The sequence below is a fragment of the Leucoraja erinacea genome, chromosome 25, assembly GCF_028641065.1.
Source record: "Leucoraja erinacea ecotype New England chromosome 25, Leri_hhj_1, whole genome shotgun sequence".
NCBI classification, from domain to species: domain Eukaryota; kingdom Metazoa; phylum Chordata; class Chondrichthyes; order Rajiformes; family Rajidae; genus Leucoraja; species Leucoraja erinaceus.
In genome coordinates this window covers 18,897,320-18,913,802 of record NC_073401.1, presented here as the reverse complement: position 1 = coordinate 18,913,802, position 16,483 = coordinate 18,897,320, and the positions used below count along the sequence as shown (strand labels likewise).

Below are 16,483 nucleotides of genomic sequence, written 5' to 3'. Positions count from 1 at the left end.
GTTCCATATTAGAACATCCTAGATGTCCTCATTCTTTAGGGAACGGGAATTCCCCTCTTCTCTCGTAGATGAGGTCTCTTCAGTATACGATAGTTCCACTCTTGCTGCCCCTCTCCCCAGTCGCAACAGGGACAGAATTACCCTGGCAGGAGATGAAACACCGGCCCCTATACCTCCTCCCTTGATTTTGTCCTGGTTTCAGGTTAGGCAGAGGTGCACTTGCACCTCCTCCAAACTCATCTACTGAATCCGTTGTTCCTTGCGTGGACCTTTATATATCAGCAATAGCAAGCACAGTTGATTTTGCTGAACACTTCGCTCAGCCCGCCTTGGCCAATATGATCTCCCAGTTGTCAAACAAGTTAACTTCCCATTCCCATAATGGCCTTTCTGTCTTGGGCCTCCTCCATTATGAGAATGAGGCCAAGCCCAAATTGGCAGAACAGCATCTCAAAATTTGCTTGGGCAGCTTTCAATCCAGTGGTTGATTTTGATTTCTCCATCACATAACCCTTGCATCCCCCCTCTCTGCCCCCCCACCCCCGTCATCGTACTTGTTTCAGTATTGTCCTGTGGAGTTTCATTATCTGTATAATTCGTTATCACCTACCCCGCAGCCAACAATGGACCATTGTGGGCTCCACCTTTCCTTGATCGTATGTACTTTTTGCATATCTTTCTTTTTTTAAATTTTATTTATTAGAAGTCCAATACAGGGGTACCTTTTTTTCAGGTGCCAAATATATGTTGACATGATACATTCTATACAACATTTTTTTTAAAGAAATGAGAGAGAAAGATAATAATTTTGCATATCTTTCAATCATTTGTTCTATATCTCTCTATATCACGGTCTATAACTCTCGTTTGCCTTTCCCCTGACTTTCAGTCTGAAGAAGGATGTCGAGCCGAACCATCACCTGTTCCTTCTCTCCAGTGATGCTGCCTGGACCGCTGTTACTCCAGCTCTTTGCGGCTGTCTCTATGACGACGGTCGGGTTGCCAGGCGGACGCCCTCACTCACTCAGCGGGAAGCGGCGGTTGCTGAGGGCAGGAGCGATGGCGTCGGGCGGTGAGGGCCGGCTACTCTCGGTGGATTACGAGGTGTTCGGGAAAGTGCAGGGAGTCTTCTTCCGAAAACATACGCAGAAGGAGGCGAAGCGGCTGGGCCTGGTGGGCTGGGTGCGGAACACGGAGCGAGGGACGGTGGAGGGGCGGCTGCAGGGCGCCGAGCAGCCGGTGCGGACCATGCAGGCCTGGCTCCGAGCCAAGGGCAGCCCCCGGTCTCGCATTGACAAGGCCGAGTTCAGCAACCAGCGGCCGGCCGATCGCCGCGATTACCCGGACTTCCAGGTCGTCAAATGAGCCAGGCTCCGAGGCCGCAGCTCCCTCGCTCCGGATCGGTTTCCACTCCGGTTTTTCCACCTCGCGTCGGACCCAGAGCAGCTTCACCACTTGTCTCAAGTTGCTTTCGAGGTCGAGGATTGCCCGTGGGGTTTGCTCGGGACCCTGTTCGGTTCAGTTTCCGTGTTTGGCTCTGCTAAATTCGTGTTAGGGGATTACCGTGGTAATTTCCACGCTAATTACAAAAGCCTTCGTCGTGGTTTACTTTCGCATTACCATATAAATGTCCTGATTCTTTCCAAACGCATTGGAGTTGTCGCAGTGACAATGACATTAATTAGTCATTATTACAAGTTCTGAATTGTTGCAGGATTACAAAATAAAAGGTGTTTTCTTCCAAGAGAAGCTACGTTTGAACATTTGCATTTTCTCATTTAAAAAAAAAAGAAATTAAAAATATTTAATATCAGGATGTCACCCTAATACTTGAAAGGCTCACGACACAGCTAATTGAGTAAATTTGAATACACATATTGAATTGTTTGTTCATTGAATTCTGAATGGTGCACGATTGCATTGCTATTGTCAAGATGATCGTTAAAGGTTGAATCTGTTTTCCAGGTCGTGTACTTAAGGTGAATGGTAATGCACCCTATGGTGCTGAATACGGGTCTTCGGGAGTCGGGTGCCAAAACGAATATTCCTGCTTCATTCATCCGTTGTTTTTGTTTGTAATAGTCACTGTCTTGCTCATTGCAGCAAATGCACATCAACATGATTTGAATATTTTGTCTGAAGCGAAATTATGGCAATTAGAATGTCACTTTATTGTAAGATTTTAAGTGGTTTATAACGTGTGGAGAATTGGCTTCACAAAGTTTACAATATTTGAAATAAATATTATTCAGTGTTAAATTTTCTGAAACTTGTTTCCTTGAGTCATTTATATATTTAAAGCAAGTGATCCCAAGGGCAAAACTAATTGTTGCTGTTTGAAAGTTTCTGGCTGGATCTAAATGTTCCAAATTATTATTTTTTATTTGTTCACAATCATGCTAGATAATTGTACAGGTGATAATATAAGGTTAGAGTTAAATGTTTAGATGTTAAAATTGAATAATGATTATATTTAATTCTGTTGTGAATTTACGACTTGGGAGGGTCCCTGATAACTCAAGGTAAACATTGAGAAATGGCATTACATGAATGGTATATACCCAATTTTGTTTTAATTCAGGAATACTGGAAAGGAAATTTAAGGATAGGGTGCAAAAGAGGCAACAAACAGAATCTCATAGCAGAAAGCAGTGAAGTCTTGGATATTCAGGAATAGTAATAGTCCAGGGTATTGTACAGAGCAGACATATAAAGAAAGCAGAAAATAGGAGGTACACAGTTAAAGTTTCTGACCTGTACATTGCACGAGCAATGTGTGAGAAAGCTCGATATTATTGGTGAGACAGATAAAAACTGAGAATGCAGACTAGCTATTCCAAGGATGTGTAAAACAAAGGTTTTGTACTAACCTGACCCTGCTGTACCACAACACCCCAAGGAAGGTTTTGATGAAACCCTGGAAGCCATACATCACTTTCCATGTGTCTGGAGCCATCTCTCAGTGAAAGCAAACATTTATGATGAAATTTGCCTCTGCCTCCAGAACAGCAGAGCGGCCTTCACGTACTTGAGGAGTATTAAACGTCCAGGCAAAAGAGTGATCCCTGCACTCTTGACTGTCTGGGAAATGTGATCTACCAGCAACAATACATCAGAGCAGTGCAGATGTTTCACCATTGGTGCCTCTGCAATATGCACCATGCATTGGCATGCACTTCTTTTGCCTTGGAGGTTTATCCAGTTTCATTTTGAAAGGCAAAGTTGAACTTCAATCCCTATACTCTCACATTGTGCATTCTACATCATAAGCACTGGGTATCTAAGGAGGTTTTTCAAGTCAACCTTGGATCTTTTGCCAATCAATTCAAATCTGCCTACTGTATCTTTGATTCCACAATTAAGGAGGACATTACCTTCTATTGAATCTGTGAAAACCCTTAATATTTTATGCACCTGTAATTCTCTCAATAGGCTTCATTTGTTTCTCTATTTTGCATGCAATTCCTCATCTCTCGAATCCTTTAAATCTTATTTTGTGTCTTAGAAGGGACTTCGGAATCCTTCAAATGTGTGGGCAGAACTCAACTCAACAAGTGTTGTATGACAGGTTACACAAAAAAGCTGGAGAAACTCAGCGGGTGCAGCAGCATCTATGGAGCGAAGGAAATAGGCAACGTTTCGGGCCGAAACCCTTCTTCAGACATTTGGATAAGTGTTGTATGACAGTTGAGCATAACTGTGCATCTGTGCTCTAAAGTTTTGTGTTTGAAGACCAGGATCCAATATATTTAATTCATCGTTTTCTCAACTTGCCCATCCACGAAAAGTTTATTCTCATAAACAACTAAGTTACTGTACTGCATCACCCATTTTAATTGTATCAACTGCCTATCATTTGTTAAAAATTAAAATAAGTTACTTTTATGTAATGCAAAAAAAAAATTGACACTACTGGAAAGGATGGAGAAATGCCACAATGCAAATAAGTTTATTGACACTGCTTGTTGCTCGAAGGATTTATTCAAGCACAATGCTTGTTGAATCAGAAATCGGAGGTGCAAATGTACTTGGGAATGCTGGTATAAGATTCTCAAAAGGTTAATTTGTAAAATTGTATTGTAGTAAGGAAGGCAAATTCAATGTTAGTATTTATTTTCAGAGGATTAGAATATAAAAACAGGGATCTGATGCTAATGCTTTATAAGGGACTGGTCAGACCACATTTGGATAATTGTGAGCAGTTTGGGCCCTATATCTGGAGGGATGAGCTGGCTTTCTAGAATGGTCCAGAGGTGTTTTATGAGAATGATCCCGGGGATGATTCGGTTAACATATTATGTGCGTTTGACAGCACTGGGCCTGTACTCGCTGGAGTTTAGAATATTGAGCAGGCCCGTACGAAGCTTTTCAAAAAGGGGGGTGGCATGACGGGATTTGCGGAACCAGGGTTGGTTTACAGGGCAAGGCCAAAGAATGCCCTTGCATTAGTAGAGGTAGTGGTAAATGGCAATATACATTCAGGAGCACCTGTTCCGTTGTTTTGCACAATCCGCAGGCATTGCCACTTTCATTTTACTGCACATCTTGTATGTGTATGTGACAAATAGACTTGACTTACCTTGACTTGACGACAAATGATTTCCTGTTGTTCACAAACAAGGCACAGGTAGGCAAAAGACGCCATCCACATGATCGCTATATACAAGCCAGGGGTATGCTCGTAACTAGTCAGGATTAAATCTTCGCCAGCATCCATTCTTATGGAAGGCACAATAGTGATTCAGTATGAGGTACAGCTTCTGAGCATCTGAGAGGTTGGCAATAGCTTTAGCAGCTTCTTCACTAGTTGTGGTAGAATTAAGGAGAACTAGACCAAGTGAGCGGGGGGGGGGGGGGGGGGGGGGGGGTGGTGAGCGGGGGTCCAGCGCGGGCGGAAAATGGTTTTGCACTCAATGGGTAAAGTACAAATGATCCCGCCCTGGCCCACTGCGCACGCGCGGAGAGACTGCGCCATTTTGCATCGCTCGCTTCCCCAACTGCGCAGGTGCGGATGGGTGCATTTGAGCTCCGATTTAAAAAAAATAAAAAATTCTGGGGATTTTTCTCTTATTCTGGGTGAAAAAAGGGGGTGCGGTCACACCCAGCGCACCCCCCCTTCGGACGGCCATGTTGAGGGGGGACCTCATTGAAACTTACTGAACTTACTGAATAGTGAAAGGCTGGATAGAGTGGATGTAGAGAGGATGTTTCCACTCATGGGAGAGTCTTTGGCCAAAGGGAATAGCCTCAGAATAAAGGATGTATCTTTAGAAAGGAGATGTGGAGGGATTTATTTTAGTTAGAGGGTGGTTGATCAGTGGAATTCATTGTCACAGAACTGTGGAGGCAAAGTCATTGGGGTTTTTTTTAAGCAGAGATTGGCAGGTTCTAAGATTAGTAAGTGTGTCAAAGGTTATGGGGAGCAGGTAGGAGAATAGGGTTGAGAGGGAAAGATGAATCAGCCACGATTGAATGGTGGCACAGACTCGATGGGCTGAAAGGCCTAATTTTGTTTGTATGACTAATGAAATTATGAATTTATGACTATATTTAAGAGGGAGTTAGATGTGGCCCTTGTGGCTAAAGGGATCAGGGGGTATGGAGAGAAGGCAGGTATGGGATACTGAGTTGGATGATCAGCCATGGTCATATTGAATGGCGGTGCAGGCTCGAAGGGCTGAATGGCCTACTCCTGCACCTATTTTCTATGTTTCTATGAGCATGGACAAGTCGGGCCGAAGGGCCTGTTTTCATGACGTACAACTCAATGACTGCAACAAAGCTGTTGGAGACGCCGAATGTTGGATGCAGAAGAGTATTAGGTGAAATAGCGAATATAAAAAGCCATACTAAATCATGTAATAATTGCTTAACAAAGCTATTTTTGAACATTTTATAAATATATTTCTTACTGCTTCCTTAAAATTAGTACATTTGGCCTTTACATTTTCCTTGGTAAGAGAATAAATGCACAAATTAAAAAATTGTCACATAATTATATTAAACATTATTAACAGTTCAATGATAATAATAAGTATGACAACCTCTTCATGAAAGTTTTATGAAAAGAGTGGAGACAGTCAATAATGTTTGATTGTCATAGAAACCAAAATTGAATTCTTACTTGCAACAGGGTAACAGGAAACACTCAATAGATAACATGAGCTTGACTAATGTAAAAACAAATATCAGATAATTTGCTGAACATTAAATATTGCAACAGGTGTACTGAAAAATACTTAATTACAAGTGAATATTGATGTTTTTTTAGTGTTTCTACTCTTAATACAAATGATTAGTGTATGACAACTGAGCAGATGGTGCTGGGATTAGAAAGGATTTGATGCAGATAGAATGGATCCTTTACCAGTTATGTCTCTATACTCTTCTCTGCCTCATAACATCAGACAGAATCTGACCAGCTTCAGCGGGACACTTTTTATCAGCAACAAAACGAGAGACTGTGAAGATCGATCCTACAATATCCCAGGTAAGATTTTTGTTGAAATAACGGGTGAAGAAGTGTAATTTTCAAACACAATCAACATATCTGTGAACATGCGGGGAGAGCACTCCCACACAGTGCAATGAATAATCCAATGATTAATAAACTCTGCAGGCTTTAATACAGATCTCCGTATTTCCTTCATAATAGCCATGTTGTAATGATGACAAGACAGTATCTGTGGGTTTTGAATGCATGCATAGTTTACGATGGAAATTGAAAAGCTGGTTGTTAATGATTCAATAATCCCCACATACAGTTTCTCCAGCAGAATCTAAGCAAATTAATCAAATTGACAAAATGTTAAGTGTTTAAAAACTAGTGATACTGTAAAGTTCCTTGAAAACGTGATTCTTTCTTACAAGCGATGCAAATGAGCTTTCAATGGCCAATTAAATCATAATTACTGCTTGTCAAACTTTGTGGCTCGAAACGCTTCTGTCAATTATAAAACCTTTGAGCAGATTTTACAGAGTTTATATTTCACCTCAGTTGTATTTCATCTTGGCATTCTACCTTAATTATCCATATTCATTTCAATCTTTCACTTGAAAATATTGCTTCCTGCTTTGCTGCAACTTGCAATAAATCATGATTGTGAGGGGCAGATCAACCAGCTTGGTGAAATCACAATTTGAATTTACCTTGGGTTTGTTAAAAAATAACATTGGGAATGAGGAAGAAGCCATCAGAGAGATCACTTGGCCAACATGCACAACATTCTCCACATTTAGCAGCAAGCATGCTGCTTCAAGTTGATTACTGAAAGAGGACTGAATCAGAAAGTATTCCGACCCCTTCACTTTCTCCACATTTTGTTACGTTAGAGCCTTATTCTAAAATGGATTACATTCATTTTTTTTATCATCAATCTACACACAATACCCCATAATAAAAAAGTGATAACAGATGTTTAGAAATGTTTGCAAAGCAATTAAAAAGAAATAACTGAAATATCACATTTATATAAGTATTCATTTACATAAGCAATCGGGGGAGAAGGGCCTTGGTCATGGAGGTGACCAAAAACCCGATGGACACTCTGACATAGCTCCAGAGTTCTTCTGTGGAGATGGGAGAAAACTATATCTGCAGCACTCCACCAAACAGGCCTTTACGGTAGAGTGGCCAGACGGAAGCAACTCCTCAGTAAAAGGCACATGACAGCCCACTTGGAGTTTGCCAAAAGGCACCTAGAGGACTCTCAGACCATGAGGAGCAAGATTCTCTGGTCTGGTGAAACCAAGATTGAACTCTTTGGCCTGAATGCCAAGCGTCGCGTCTGGAGGAAACCAGGCACGGCTCATCACCTGGCCAATTCCATACCTACGGTGAAGCATGGTGATGGCAGCACCATGCTGTGGGGATGTTTTTCAGTGGCAGGAACTAGGAGACTAGTCAGGGTTGAGGGAAAAATGAACGTAGCAAAGTACAGAGAGATCCTTGATGAAAACCTGCTCCAGAGCATTCTGGACCTCAGACTGGGGCAGAGGTTTACCTTCCAACAGGACAATGACCCTAAGCACACAGCCAAGACAACGCAGGAGTGGCTTCGTGACAAGTTTGTGAATGTCCTTGAGTGGCCCAGCCAGAGCCTGGACTTGAACCCAATCGAACATCTCTGGAGGGACCTGAAAATAGCTGTGCATCGACGCTCCCCATCCAACCTGACAGAGCTTGAGAGGATCTGCAGAGAAGAATGGGAGAAATTACCCAAATACGGGTGTGCCAAGCTTGTAGCATCATACTCAAGTAGACTTGAGGCTGTAATTGCTGCAAAAGGTGCCTCAACAAAAAACTGAATAGTCTGAATATTTATGCAAATGTGATATTTCAGTTATTTCTTTTTAATTACTTTGCAAAAATTTCTAATCACCTGTTTTCACTTTTTTATTATGGGGTATTGTGTGTAGATCGATGATTAAAAATATGAATTTAATCCATTTTAGAATAAGGCTGTCGCGTAACAAAATGTGGAAAAAGTGAAGGGGTCTGAATACTTTTTTAATGCACGGTATGGTATGCTTGCCTTCATAGCTAGGGACATTGAATATAAGAGTCAGGATGTGGGACTGATTAGATTGCATTTGGATCATAGTGTACAGTTTTGGTTGTCCCATTACAGGAAAGATGTGGAGGCTTTGGAGAGGGTGCAGAGGAGGTTTACCAGGATTCTGCCTCGATTAGAGGGTTTGATCTACATGGAGGGGTTGGAACTTTCTCTGGAACTTCAGAGGTTGTGAGGAAACTTGATAGAAGTATATAAATTATTATTATAAAATTATGAGAAGAATAGATAGAGTAAACAGTCAGAACCCTTTTCCCAGGGTGGAAATGTCCAACACTAGAGGGCATAGCTGTAAGGGGAGAGGGGAAAAGTTTAATGTAGATGTGTGGGGCATGTTATTTTTTTACAGAGGGTGTTGGGGCTTGGAATGCATTGCCAGGGGATGTTGCTGGAGGCAGATACAATAGTAGTGTTTAAGAAGCTTTTAGATAGACATATGGAAATGCAGGGAGTACAGGCAGATGATATCAGTTTAACTAAGCATCATGTTTGGCACTACACTGTGGGCTGTAGGACCCATTCCTGTTCTGCACTGTTCTATGTTCAATACAATGACCCTTTGGACTGGATTTTAAGCTCATCATTTTTTGCACACAGAAGATAAAAAATAGTTAAATGGATTGATATCTTGGGTTCAGGATGCTGGTCACTTTTTCATTGATGGCTTTATTTTGTTATCATATATAATTGAACCAATACAAATAAGGATACATGGAATTTAAAAATAAATCCGTGTGCACGTGATAAGATAGTTTACAAATTAGCAGAGTAAAAAAATGTTTGAAGATTCATTATTTTTTCCTAACAGCTCATGAGACAGTGTCCAGCCTCCCTTTACAGATGGGATTGTACTTCAGTGCCATTTTCTTTCCATTCTGGTGGGTGTCAGAATTGGTCATGCTCCATCTCAAGGTGAGATCTTGTTGAAAGTATTTATTTAACATCACGATGACAACCAATAAGTTATAAACTTGTGGAACGTAAAGTAGAACTGACAGGTAATTTTCTGATTTGCAAAATCTACTTAATCAATCAACAGATCTCATTTAAACATGTCCTCCCCATGTTGATTTCAATATTGCCCCTCAGAATCCACAATGGTGGAAAGGATGCAGTCACCTTTGATCCTCAAGGACTGCTGAGAAAGAGGTGATTTAATCAGAGCCTCCAACAAAACATTCACAGAGTATTTTTAAAGAAGTCTCTATGAACTGAAGCAAACAGATTTCAACACAAATCAAAACATCTCCCACTAAGAATATAGCAATTTTGCCAGAACATACAATGAGGCAGAAGATAGTTAGCTATTATAAATTAATTATTTGTAATAGCAAGAGAACCACTGAGAAGTTTACACAATATCCATTTTGAATGTCATTAGATGGAGGGCAAAAGAGAGCTGGGACAGAAAGTAGCAGCCTCGATGATTGGAAGGATGGGATGTGAGAAAAAGCAATCGTGATGGATCTCAGAGATTGGGGAAAGGGATAAAGGAAATCAGGATGAGTTAATGGGAAAGGATGATATGCAATCTGGAATGAGGCAAAGGGCACCTGGGTATAATGCTTAGTTGGCAAACTCCAGTTCCTTAATTTGACCCAGTGCAGAAACTAGATGTGTTGCAGTGAAGATCTTTCCTTTTCTGCTCAATCCTGACTGGTGGTCCAACTGAATGACAAGGAATTGTTTCTATTGACTAACCTTTCTTTCTCCTCTTCACCTTGCTGAACCAGTACAGCATGTTACCTGGATACTACCAATTGATACTGTTGGCTGCTATAATAATCCTCACACTGACTGAGAGTGTTCGGCTCTGTCTGGGCTACATGGGAAACTTACAAGAGAAGGTAAATGAATTTCAAATCATAGATATCTGGAAATGCTCTTTCTCTACACAATCATCTATGGTACACAGCTAGATATGCCGTCTGATTCACCCGGTGCTCCCTGGTTTGAATGATCTGTATGCGCAAAGCTAATAAAGGCCTGTTCAAGTTTAGCTTTGATTTGTTTCAGAAATACAAGTTCTTGTTTAACAGCTTCCCAAGTTTGCTGGTGTCACCACATTTGAAAGGACAACCTCTCATTGCTGTACATTCCTCCAATACACACAGTTGTGGTGCACAAATCGATAGTTGATTCTCATACTGCTGGTTGCAGAGAGAATACTTTAAACATTGTTTAAAATTAACAGTCATTACTGTGCATCTGTTCATCATTCTGTTAGTTGGATATAATGGAAATGAAGGATCGTGTAGGGAAGTAACACCAAGGTAAGAGATCATCCATGATCTTACTGAGTGATGGAAAGGAGACACATGGATTACCACTGCTTCCATGTCTTATGTTTTTTTTTCTTCATCCTCCAGCTGCCAGAGTTAGCTGGATTTTGGCTGCTATCCTTTGTAATCCAGCTCCCCGTTATTCTGTTCCTTCTCACTGATGAATCCATCATCATCACTCCTCTGGAAAGGGGTGTTCATATCATCTACTTCAGCCTCCTGGTTCTCGAGTTGGTTGTGGGATTCCGCGCCCTCAGGGAAATGACCAACCACCTTGTGAAGCGCTTCTACCTGCAACAGTTTCACAAATCTGAGCTTTTTCAGCGGCATCAAAGAAGCCAAGAAACAGGCATTCCATTTCAGATCGGTCCAGTTTTCCATGTGTAACGGGCCAAGGACTTTCAAGTACATTGACTCTAATGACGTTACAATCCAACAGGACAACTTCAGCAATATGGAGGTCCTGGCTTCGACTGACAGTTACCAGGAAGGCATTGTTCCTGCACCAGTGATATTTCCTGAATAGTGTAGTGTTTCATTAGCTGAGCCATACGAAATTACCCAAAGGAATCATGGATCTATACTGTCAGAGGAAAAATTGTCCTTCCAATTATTTAAATAAAATTATCCCCTAATGGAAAATGTTCATTAATATTGAATGTTTGTGTTGTATTTACAATTCTCTTTGTTTTGTATATCATAGGCATTTTCCCCAGTTTCCTCCCTTTATCCCATCTCTATGTGAGTCGTTGATTGTATTAAATGGTTAAATGGCGTATCAGACAAGCTTGAACCTGATGTCACATACACGTCTTCTAGAACTTATCATTGAGGTGCAATATGCAAGGTTATTCCAATAAACATTTTGTTCATGCTTTAACACCATGACTTTGGTATGCGGCTCATGGTTTAGCTTCTGTTGTATCTTGACTCACCTGCCCCATCGACAGTTTTGGTCAAATCGCTGGTAGGAAGAAAGTAACTCCGGAACCAAATACATTGCCCTAAGGAAGGGAAATCAGATAGGCAAATCCTCTAGTATGTATAATGGTGTGTACAATAGGAAGTAAGCACCAAAGATCATAGAGCAGAGCACTCCGCTCTAAGATCTTTGGTACGCACTAGACACACACAAGTGAAATGCATTTCGTTGTCTCTGTACTGTACACTGACAATGACAATTAAAATTGAATCTGAATCTGAAGGAACACACATTGCCCTAAGGTAGAGAAATCCGAGAGGCAAGGCCTCTGATATGTATAATGGTGTGTACAATAGGATGTATGCACTAGACACACACAAGCGATTGAACACAAATCAGTGCTGCATGAGGAGGCTTTGCAAGCTGATTCCTGGCATGTATATGAACAACTTCTTTCCAGGATAAATTCCTTGTTCCTGCACATGGCAGGAATCAGTTTGCAAGGACTCCTCATGCAGGTACTGATACTGTATGTGCTCCTTCACATACTATAGTGGTTCAAACCCACAGCTTACAACAAGTTGGATTACTAGTATCCTGTAATGAAATAATCTTTATGTACATTACACCATCTGCAAATAGTGTTGCCACAATTACAAATCACTAAAATAGCACCACTCAGAGATCCCCGGTTTAATTAGTGGTTACTGTATATGATCAGTCCCATAATCTGTCTGGACCAAACCCACAGTTTAGAGTTCATCTGACTGGATCCGTTGTTTTGACTGGTGTTGATATTCATACCTCCCACTCTTCGGCCCTGTTGCAAAGTCATGCAAGCGCACAGTCATCTGCATGATCAGTTGCTGATTGGTTACCAAGCTGTGCTCTCCTTGCTGACTGGCCATTGACAGTGTTTCTTTGTTGGTCCCTTGTCATGTAACTCAACACTGATAGCCTGAAATATGAACCATTTGTCTTTGGCAAGGTTTACCTTGCGGATAGTAATCATCTTTCAATTTTCAACAGTGTCTGTCTAAACCAATTCTGCAGTCTTCTTGATATGACATAGAACAGCCCAGAACATGACCCCTCTCTTGTAGATTTCTACAGCTGTACTCTGAGAATTTTATTTTCCTTGTAACCACTTTTGGATTGTGAGGATAATTCCATGCACACAGGAATAGGTCTGAAATTCAGATGTAACAGTTTTGCACAATGCGCTGGCGACCTCTTTCGCCATGTACCAGCCCATTTACTCCCTTGAGTGGTATTACCATGGCTAGATGTTCAGTTTTTTCCCCCATTTAATAAAGGAACTTTATACAATAGTTTGTTTTGTGGAATTTCGACCCCACAGTCCTGTAATGCTTGTGCCTGATAATTCAAGGCTGCTATTTTTAAAGGTGCTTAACTTCACATTTATTTATATAGCACATTTAAAAAACAATTCTCGTTGGCGAAACTGCTTTACATTTGTTATAAGAATAGCACAACAAAACAAACGGCATACATATATACATGTAGTCCTCACTCAGTGGACGTCAAGAAAGGCTTGGGAGTATAGATAAGTCTTTAGTCTTGACTTAAAAGAGTCGATGGAGGGGGCAGTTCTGATGGGAAAGGGGATGCTGTTCCACAGTCTAGGGGCTGCAACCGCAAAGGCGCGGTCAGAAAAGAGATGCTTTTCTCAATATCTATTCCTCGGTTCACGTCATTAAACAGATTGCAAGTCTGTGAGAACTTGCTGTACATAAATTGGCTGCAGCATTTCTTCAATTGATATACTTCGAAAGAACCACAATGGCCATCAACTGCTTGGGATTGTTGGTGCCTGTGAATAAAATACAAGTCCTTTTTACATTGGGGCCAAAAACCTCTTAAAGCAGAACTCGCCTTTCCAATAGATGATGGTATTAGTTACTGGGGTCTTCAGTTAGGATTCGCCAGGAGTACAGCAATCTGCATGTGGAGGCAGGAGTGAGCCCTTTGCTTGCTTTACACCTGCAACTACACAATATCCATCGATTTCTTAAATATCCAAAAAAAATCTATCAATCACTTTCTTGAATATAGAGGACTTGAATATAGGATGTATGCACTAGACACACACAAGCGATTGAACACAGGTCAGTGCTGCATGAGGAGGCTTTGCAAGCTGATTCCTGGCATGTATATGAACAACTTCTTTCCAGGATAAGTTACTTGTTCTTGCACATGGCAGGAATCAGTTTGCAAGGACTCCTCATGCAGGTACTGATACTGTATGTGCTCCTTCACATACTATAGTGGTTCAAACCCACAGCTTACAACAAGTTGGATTACTAGTATCCTGTAATGAAACAATCTTTATGTACATTACACCATCTGCAAATAGTTTTGCCACAATTACAAATTACTAAAATAGCATCAGTCACTGATCCCCGATTTAATTAGTGGTTACTGTATATGATCAGTCCCATAATCTGTCTGGACCTAACCTACAGTTTAGAGCCCCCCCCCCATCAGTGTGAAGAATGGTTTCGGCCCTAAACGTTGCCTATTTCCTTCGCTCCATAGATGCTACTGCACCCGCTGAGTTTCTCCAGCACTTTTGTCTACCTTCGATTTTCCTGCATCTGCAATTCCTTCTTAAACACTTTCTTGAATATGCTCAGCAATCAAGCCTCCACAGCACTACTCTGGAGGGAATTCCAAAGATTCTGTTATCTATTGATAAAGACAATAAGCAAAGACAGGGGGTTAAATTATTTTTCTCGGGTGGTGTGAGAGGGTCACATGTGGACTAATCGCAGTTTGAGGAACAATCTGAGACCAAACATTATGCCCCCAAGAATAGGCACAAAAGGTGACAACTCAACGGTATGAATATTGACTTCTCTAACTTCAAGTAACCAATGCTTTCCCTCTGTCTCCATCCCTCCCCATCCTCGATCATCGACCAGTCTCACTGTCATGATTACATTTTATCTTTGTATGCTTCGTTGTCAACTTCCCCTAGCGAACAATAATCGATTCTACATTTTCCTTGAACGTTGTCCCCTTTGTTGTCTCGTTTTCACACCTCACCCTTTCATATCTCGGTGTCTCCCTCTCCCTCTCCCCTGACTCTCAGTCTGAAGAAGGATCTCGACCAGAAATGTCACCCATTCCTTGTCTCCAGAGATGCTGCCTGTCCCGCTGAGTTACTTCAGCATTCTGTGTCTACCTAGGAGTATTTGTGTGTTGTTGGGTTTCCTAAGAAAAATGATACAGAGGGAATGCAGTGAAGATTCTGTGGTTTCGGAGAATGTGGATTTGTGAGAAAATCAGAGCAATATTTTCCTCAGGTTTAGAAGAATGAGAGATGTTAACATTGAAACATGTTGTTAGAGATTTGGGCAAGCTGGTTGTGGGAGAAAGTTCGTCAGTACGGAGCAGAAGGCGATGGATTCGGCGCGGAGATGAGAGAAATGTCTGCATTCTTCGGAATTCTCAACCTAGGGGGCGACGAGGCTCCTGAACAGAAGCCGATGGGTTTCTCCCGTCCTGGTTTAACCTGGGGTTACACAAAAAAGCTGGAGAAACTCAGCGGGTGCAGCAGCATCTATGGAGCGAAGGAAATGGGCAACGTTTCGGGCCGAAACCCTTCTTCAGACTTCTTAAACACTGGTTTAACCTGGGCCTGACCACCCGGACAGGGAACACCTCCCTCCCTTAGGTGCGGAGAGCGGAGTCGGTGCTCGCTCCTCTCCCCAGCCCCGCACCTGCTGTAATTCGCGCTCCCCCCGCCAGAGCCCGGTGTTGCTTGTGCCGATGCCCGGCCGCTCCAGGAGTCTCCTGGCCCTTTGTCGCCGCTCTAATCCGGAACTGCTCCGGAGTGTGGTGCGGGTGCGGGTGTGGAGCGGCTTGGCCGGGTCGGCAGCGGCGGCGGCAGCGGCAGCGGCGACCTCAGGTACAGAACCGCCAGTCTGAGCCGAGCGGTGGGATCCAGGATTCACTCCCACCGGAGCTGGCAGGGAGGGGAGGGAGAGACCCGGGGGGAGGGGAGGGGAGGCCGGACCGGACCGTCGCCTGTTGTCGCAGCTGCCGAGAGAGCTTCGTTATCCGGCCCCTGCCCTCCAGTCTCCCCCGCCTTGTCCCACAGTCTCCTCCTCACCCCCATTCTCCCCCTCACTCGCCCCCGAGACTTCTCTCCCGCGTCCCCGCCGCCGGATCCCTGCCGCTGACCCTACGATTAGAAACTTTTCAGCTTTAAAACTCCTTCCTGCGGGATTGTTGTTGGGTTTATTTTTGCTCGGATACGGCGCCAATTCGTGAACAAGTCGCTGTTTTTTTTAAATCGCGACTGAAAATGCGCCTGGGTTGTGGAGAAAGTGAGATGTGATCAGCGGCGCTCCCTCCCTCCCCCCTTGACCCTGCCTCCCCCTGGACCGGCCCGGACCGGCCCGGCCGCTGGCTGCAGTCTAACAGCCGAGGGACATAAACCGACCATCGTGCGGCGGGTTCTCATTGTGCCACTTCAGGTCAGTGAGAACCGAGGGAATCGGCATCTTGTAACTTTTTTCTTTGCAAGTCAAGCGAGCGGATTGTAAGAATCTGTGCGTTTGTTACATTGTTTGAGGTTTGTGAAAGGAGTTGGACAAAGGATTTGTTTGTTGGGGGTGGGTTGGGGAATTTTCTGCATCTGACCGCTGCCTACTTGGATACCGTTTTGTTTCGGTGCG

The 16,483-nt window shown here is 42.7% G+C and overlaps 3 protein-coding genes across 4 annotated transcripts in view; all 3 read left to right on the top strand.

Annotated features, from left to right (window-relative positions):
• The first annotated feature begins 903 nt into the window (after window positions 1-903).
• LOC129709490 (acylphosphatase-1-like) lies at window positions 904-2,269 on the top strand. The gene has a single exon (XM_055655920.1). The coding sequence runs from the start codon at window positions 940-942 to the stop codon at window positions 1,363-1,365; it is 426 nt and encodes a 141-aa protein (XP_055511895.1). The 5' UTR covers window positions 904-939; the 3' UTR covers window positions 1,366-2,269.
• Window positions 2,270-5,933: 3,664 nt separating this feature from the next.
• Window positions 5,934-11,989, top strand: LOC129709479 (transmembrane protein 17B-like). Its single transcript, XM_055655900.1, has 4 exons — window positions 5,934-6,490; window positions 9,382-9,485; window positions 10,307-10,420; window positions 10,943-11,989. The coding sequence occupies exons 1-4, from the start codon at window positions 6,355-6,357 to the stop codon at window positions 11,240-11,242; spliced, it is 654 nt and encodes a 217-aa protein (XP_055511875.1). The 5' UTR covers window positions 5,934-6,354; the 3' UTR covers window positions 11,243-11,989.
• Window positions 11,990-15,574: 3,585 nt separating this feature from the next.
• Window positions 15,575-16,483, top strand: part of LOC129709477 (uncharacterized) — a 51,318-nt gene continuing 50,409 nt past the window's right edge. Inside the window, exon 1 of one of the 2 annotated variants that reach the window (XM_055655892.1) lies at window positions 15,575-15,711. The gene's annotated coding sequence lies outside the window, so the exon portion shown is untranslated. Of the gene's footprint in view, window positions 15,712-16,176; window positions 16,283-16,483 lie in introns of those variants that run through there. The other variant, XM_055655894.1, reaches the window with a different exon arrangement.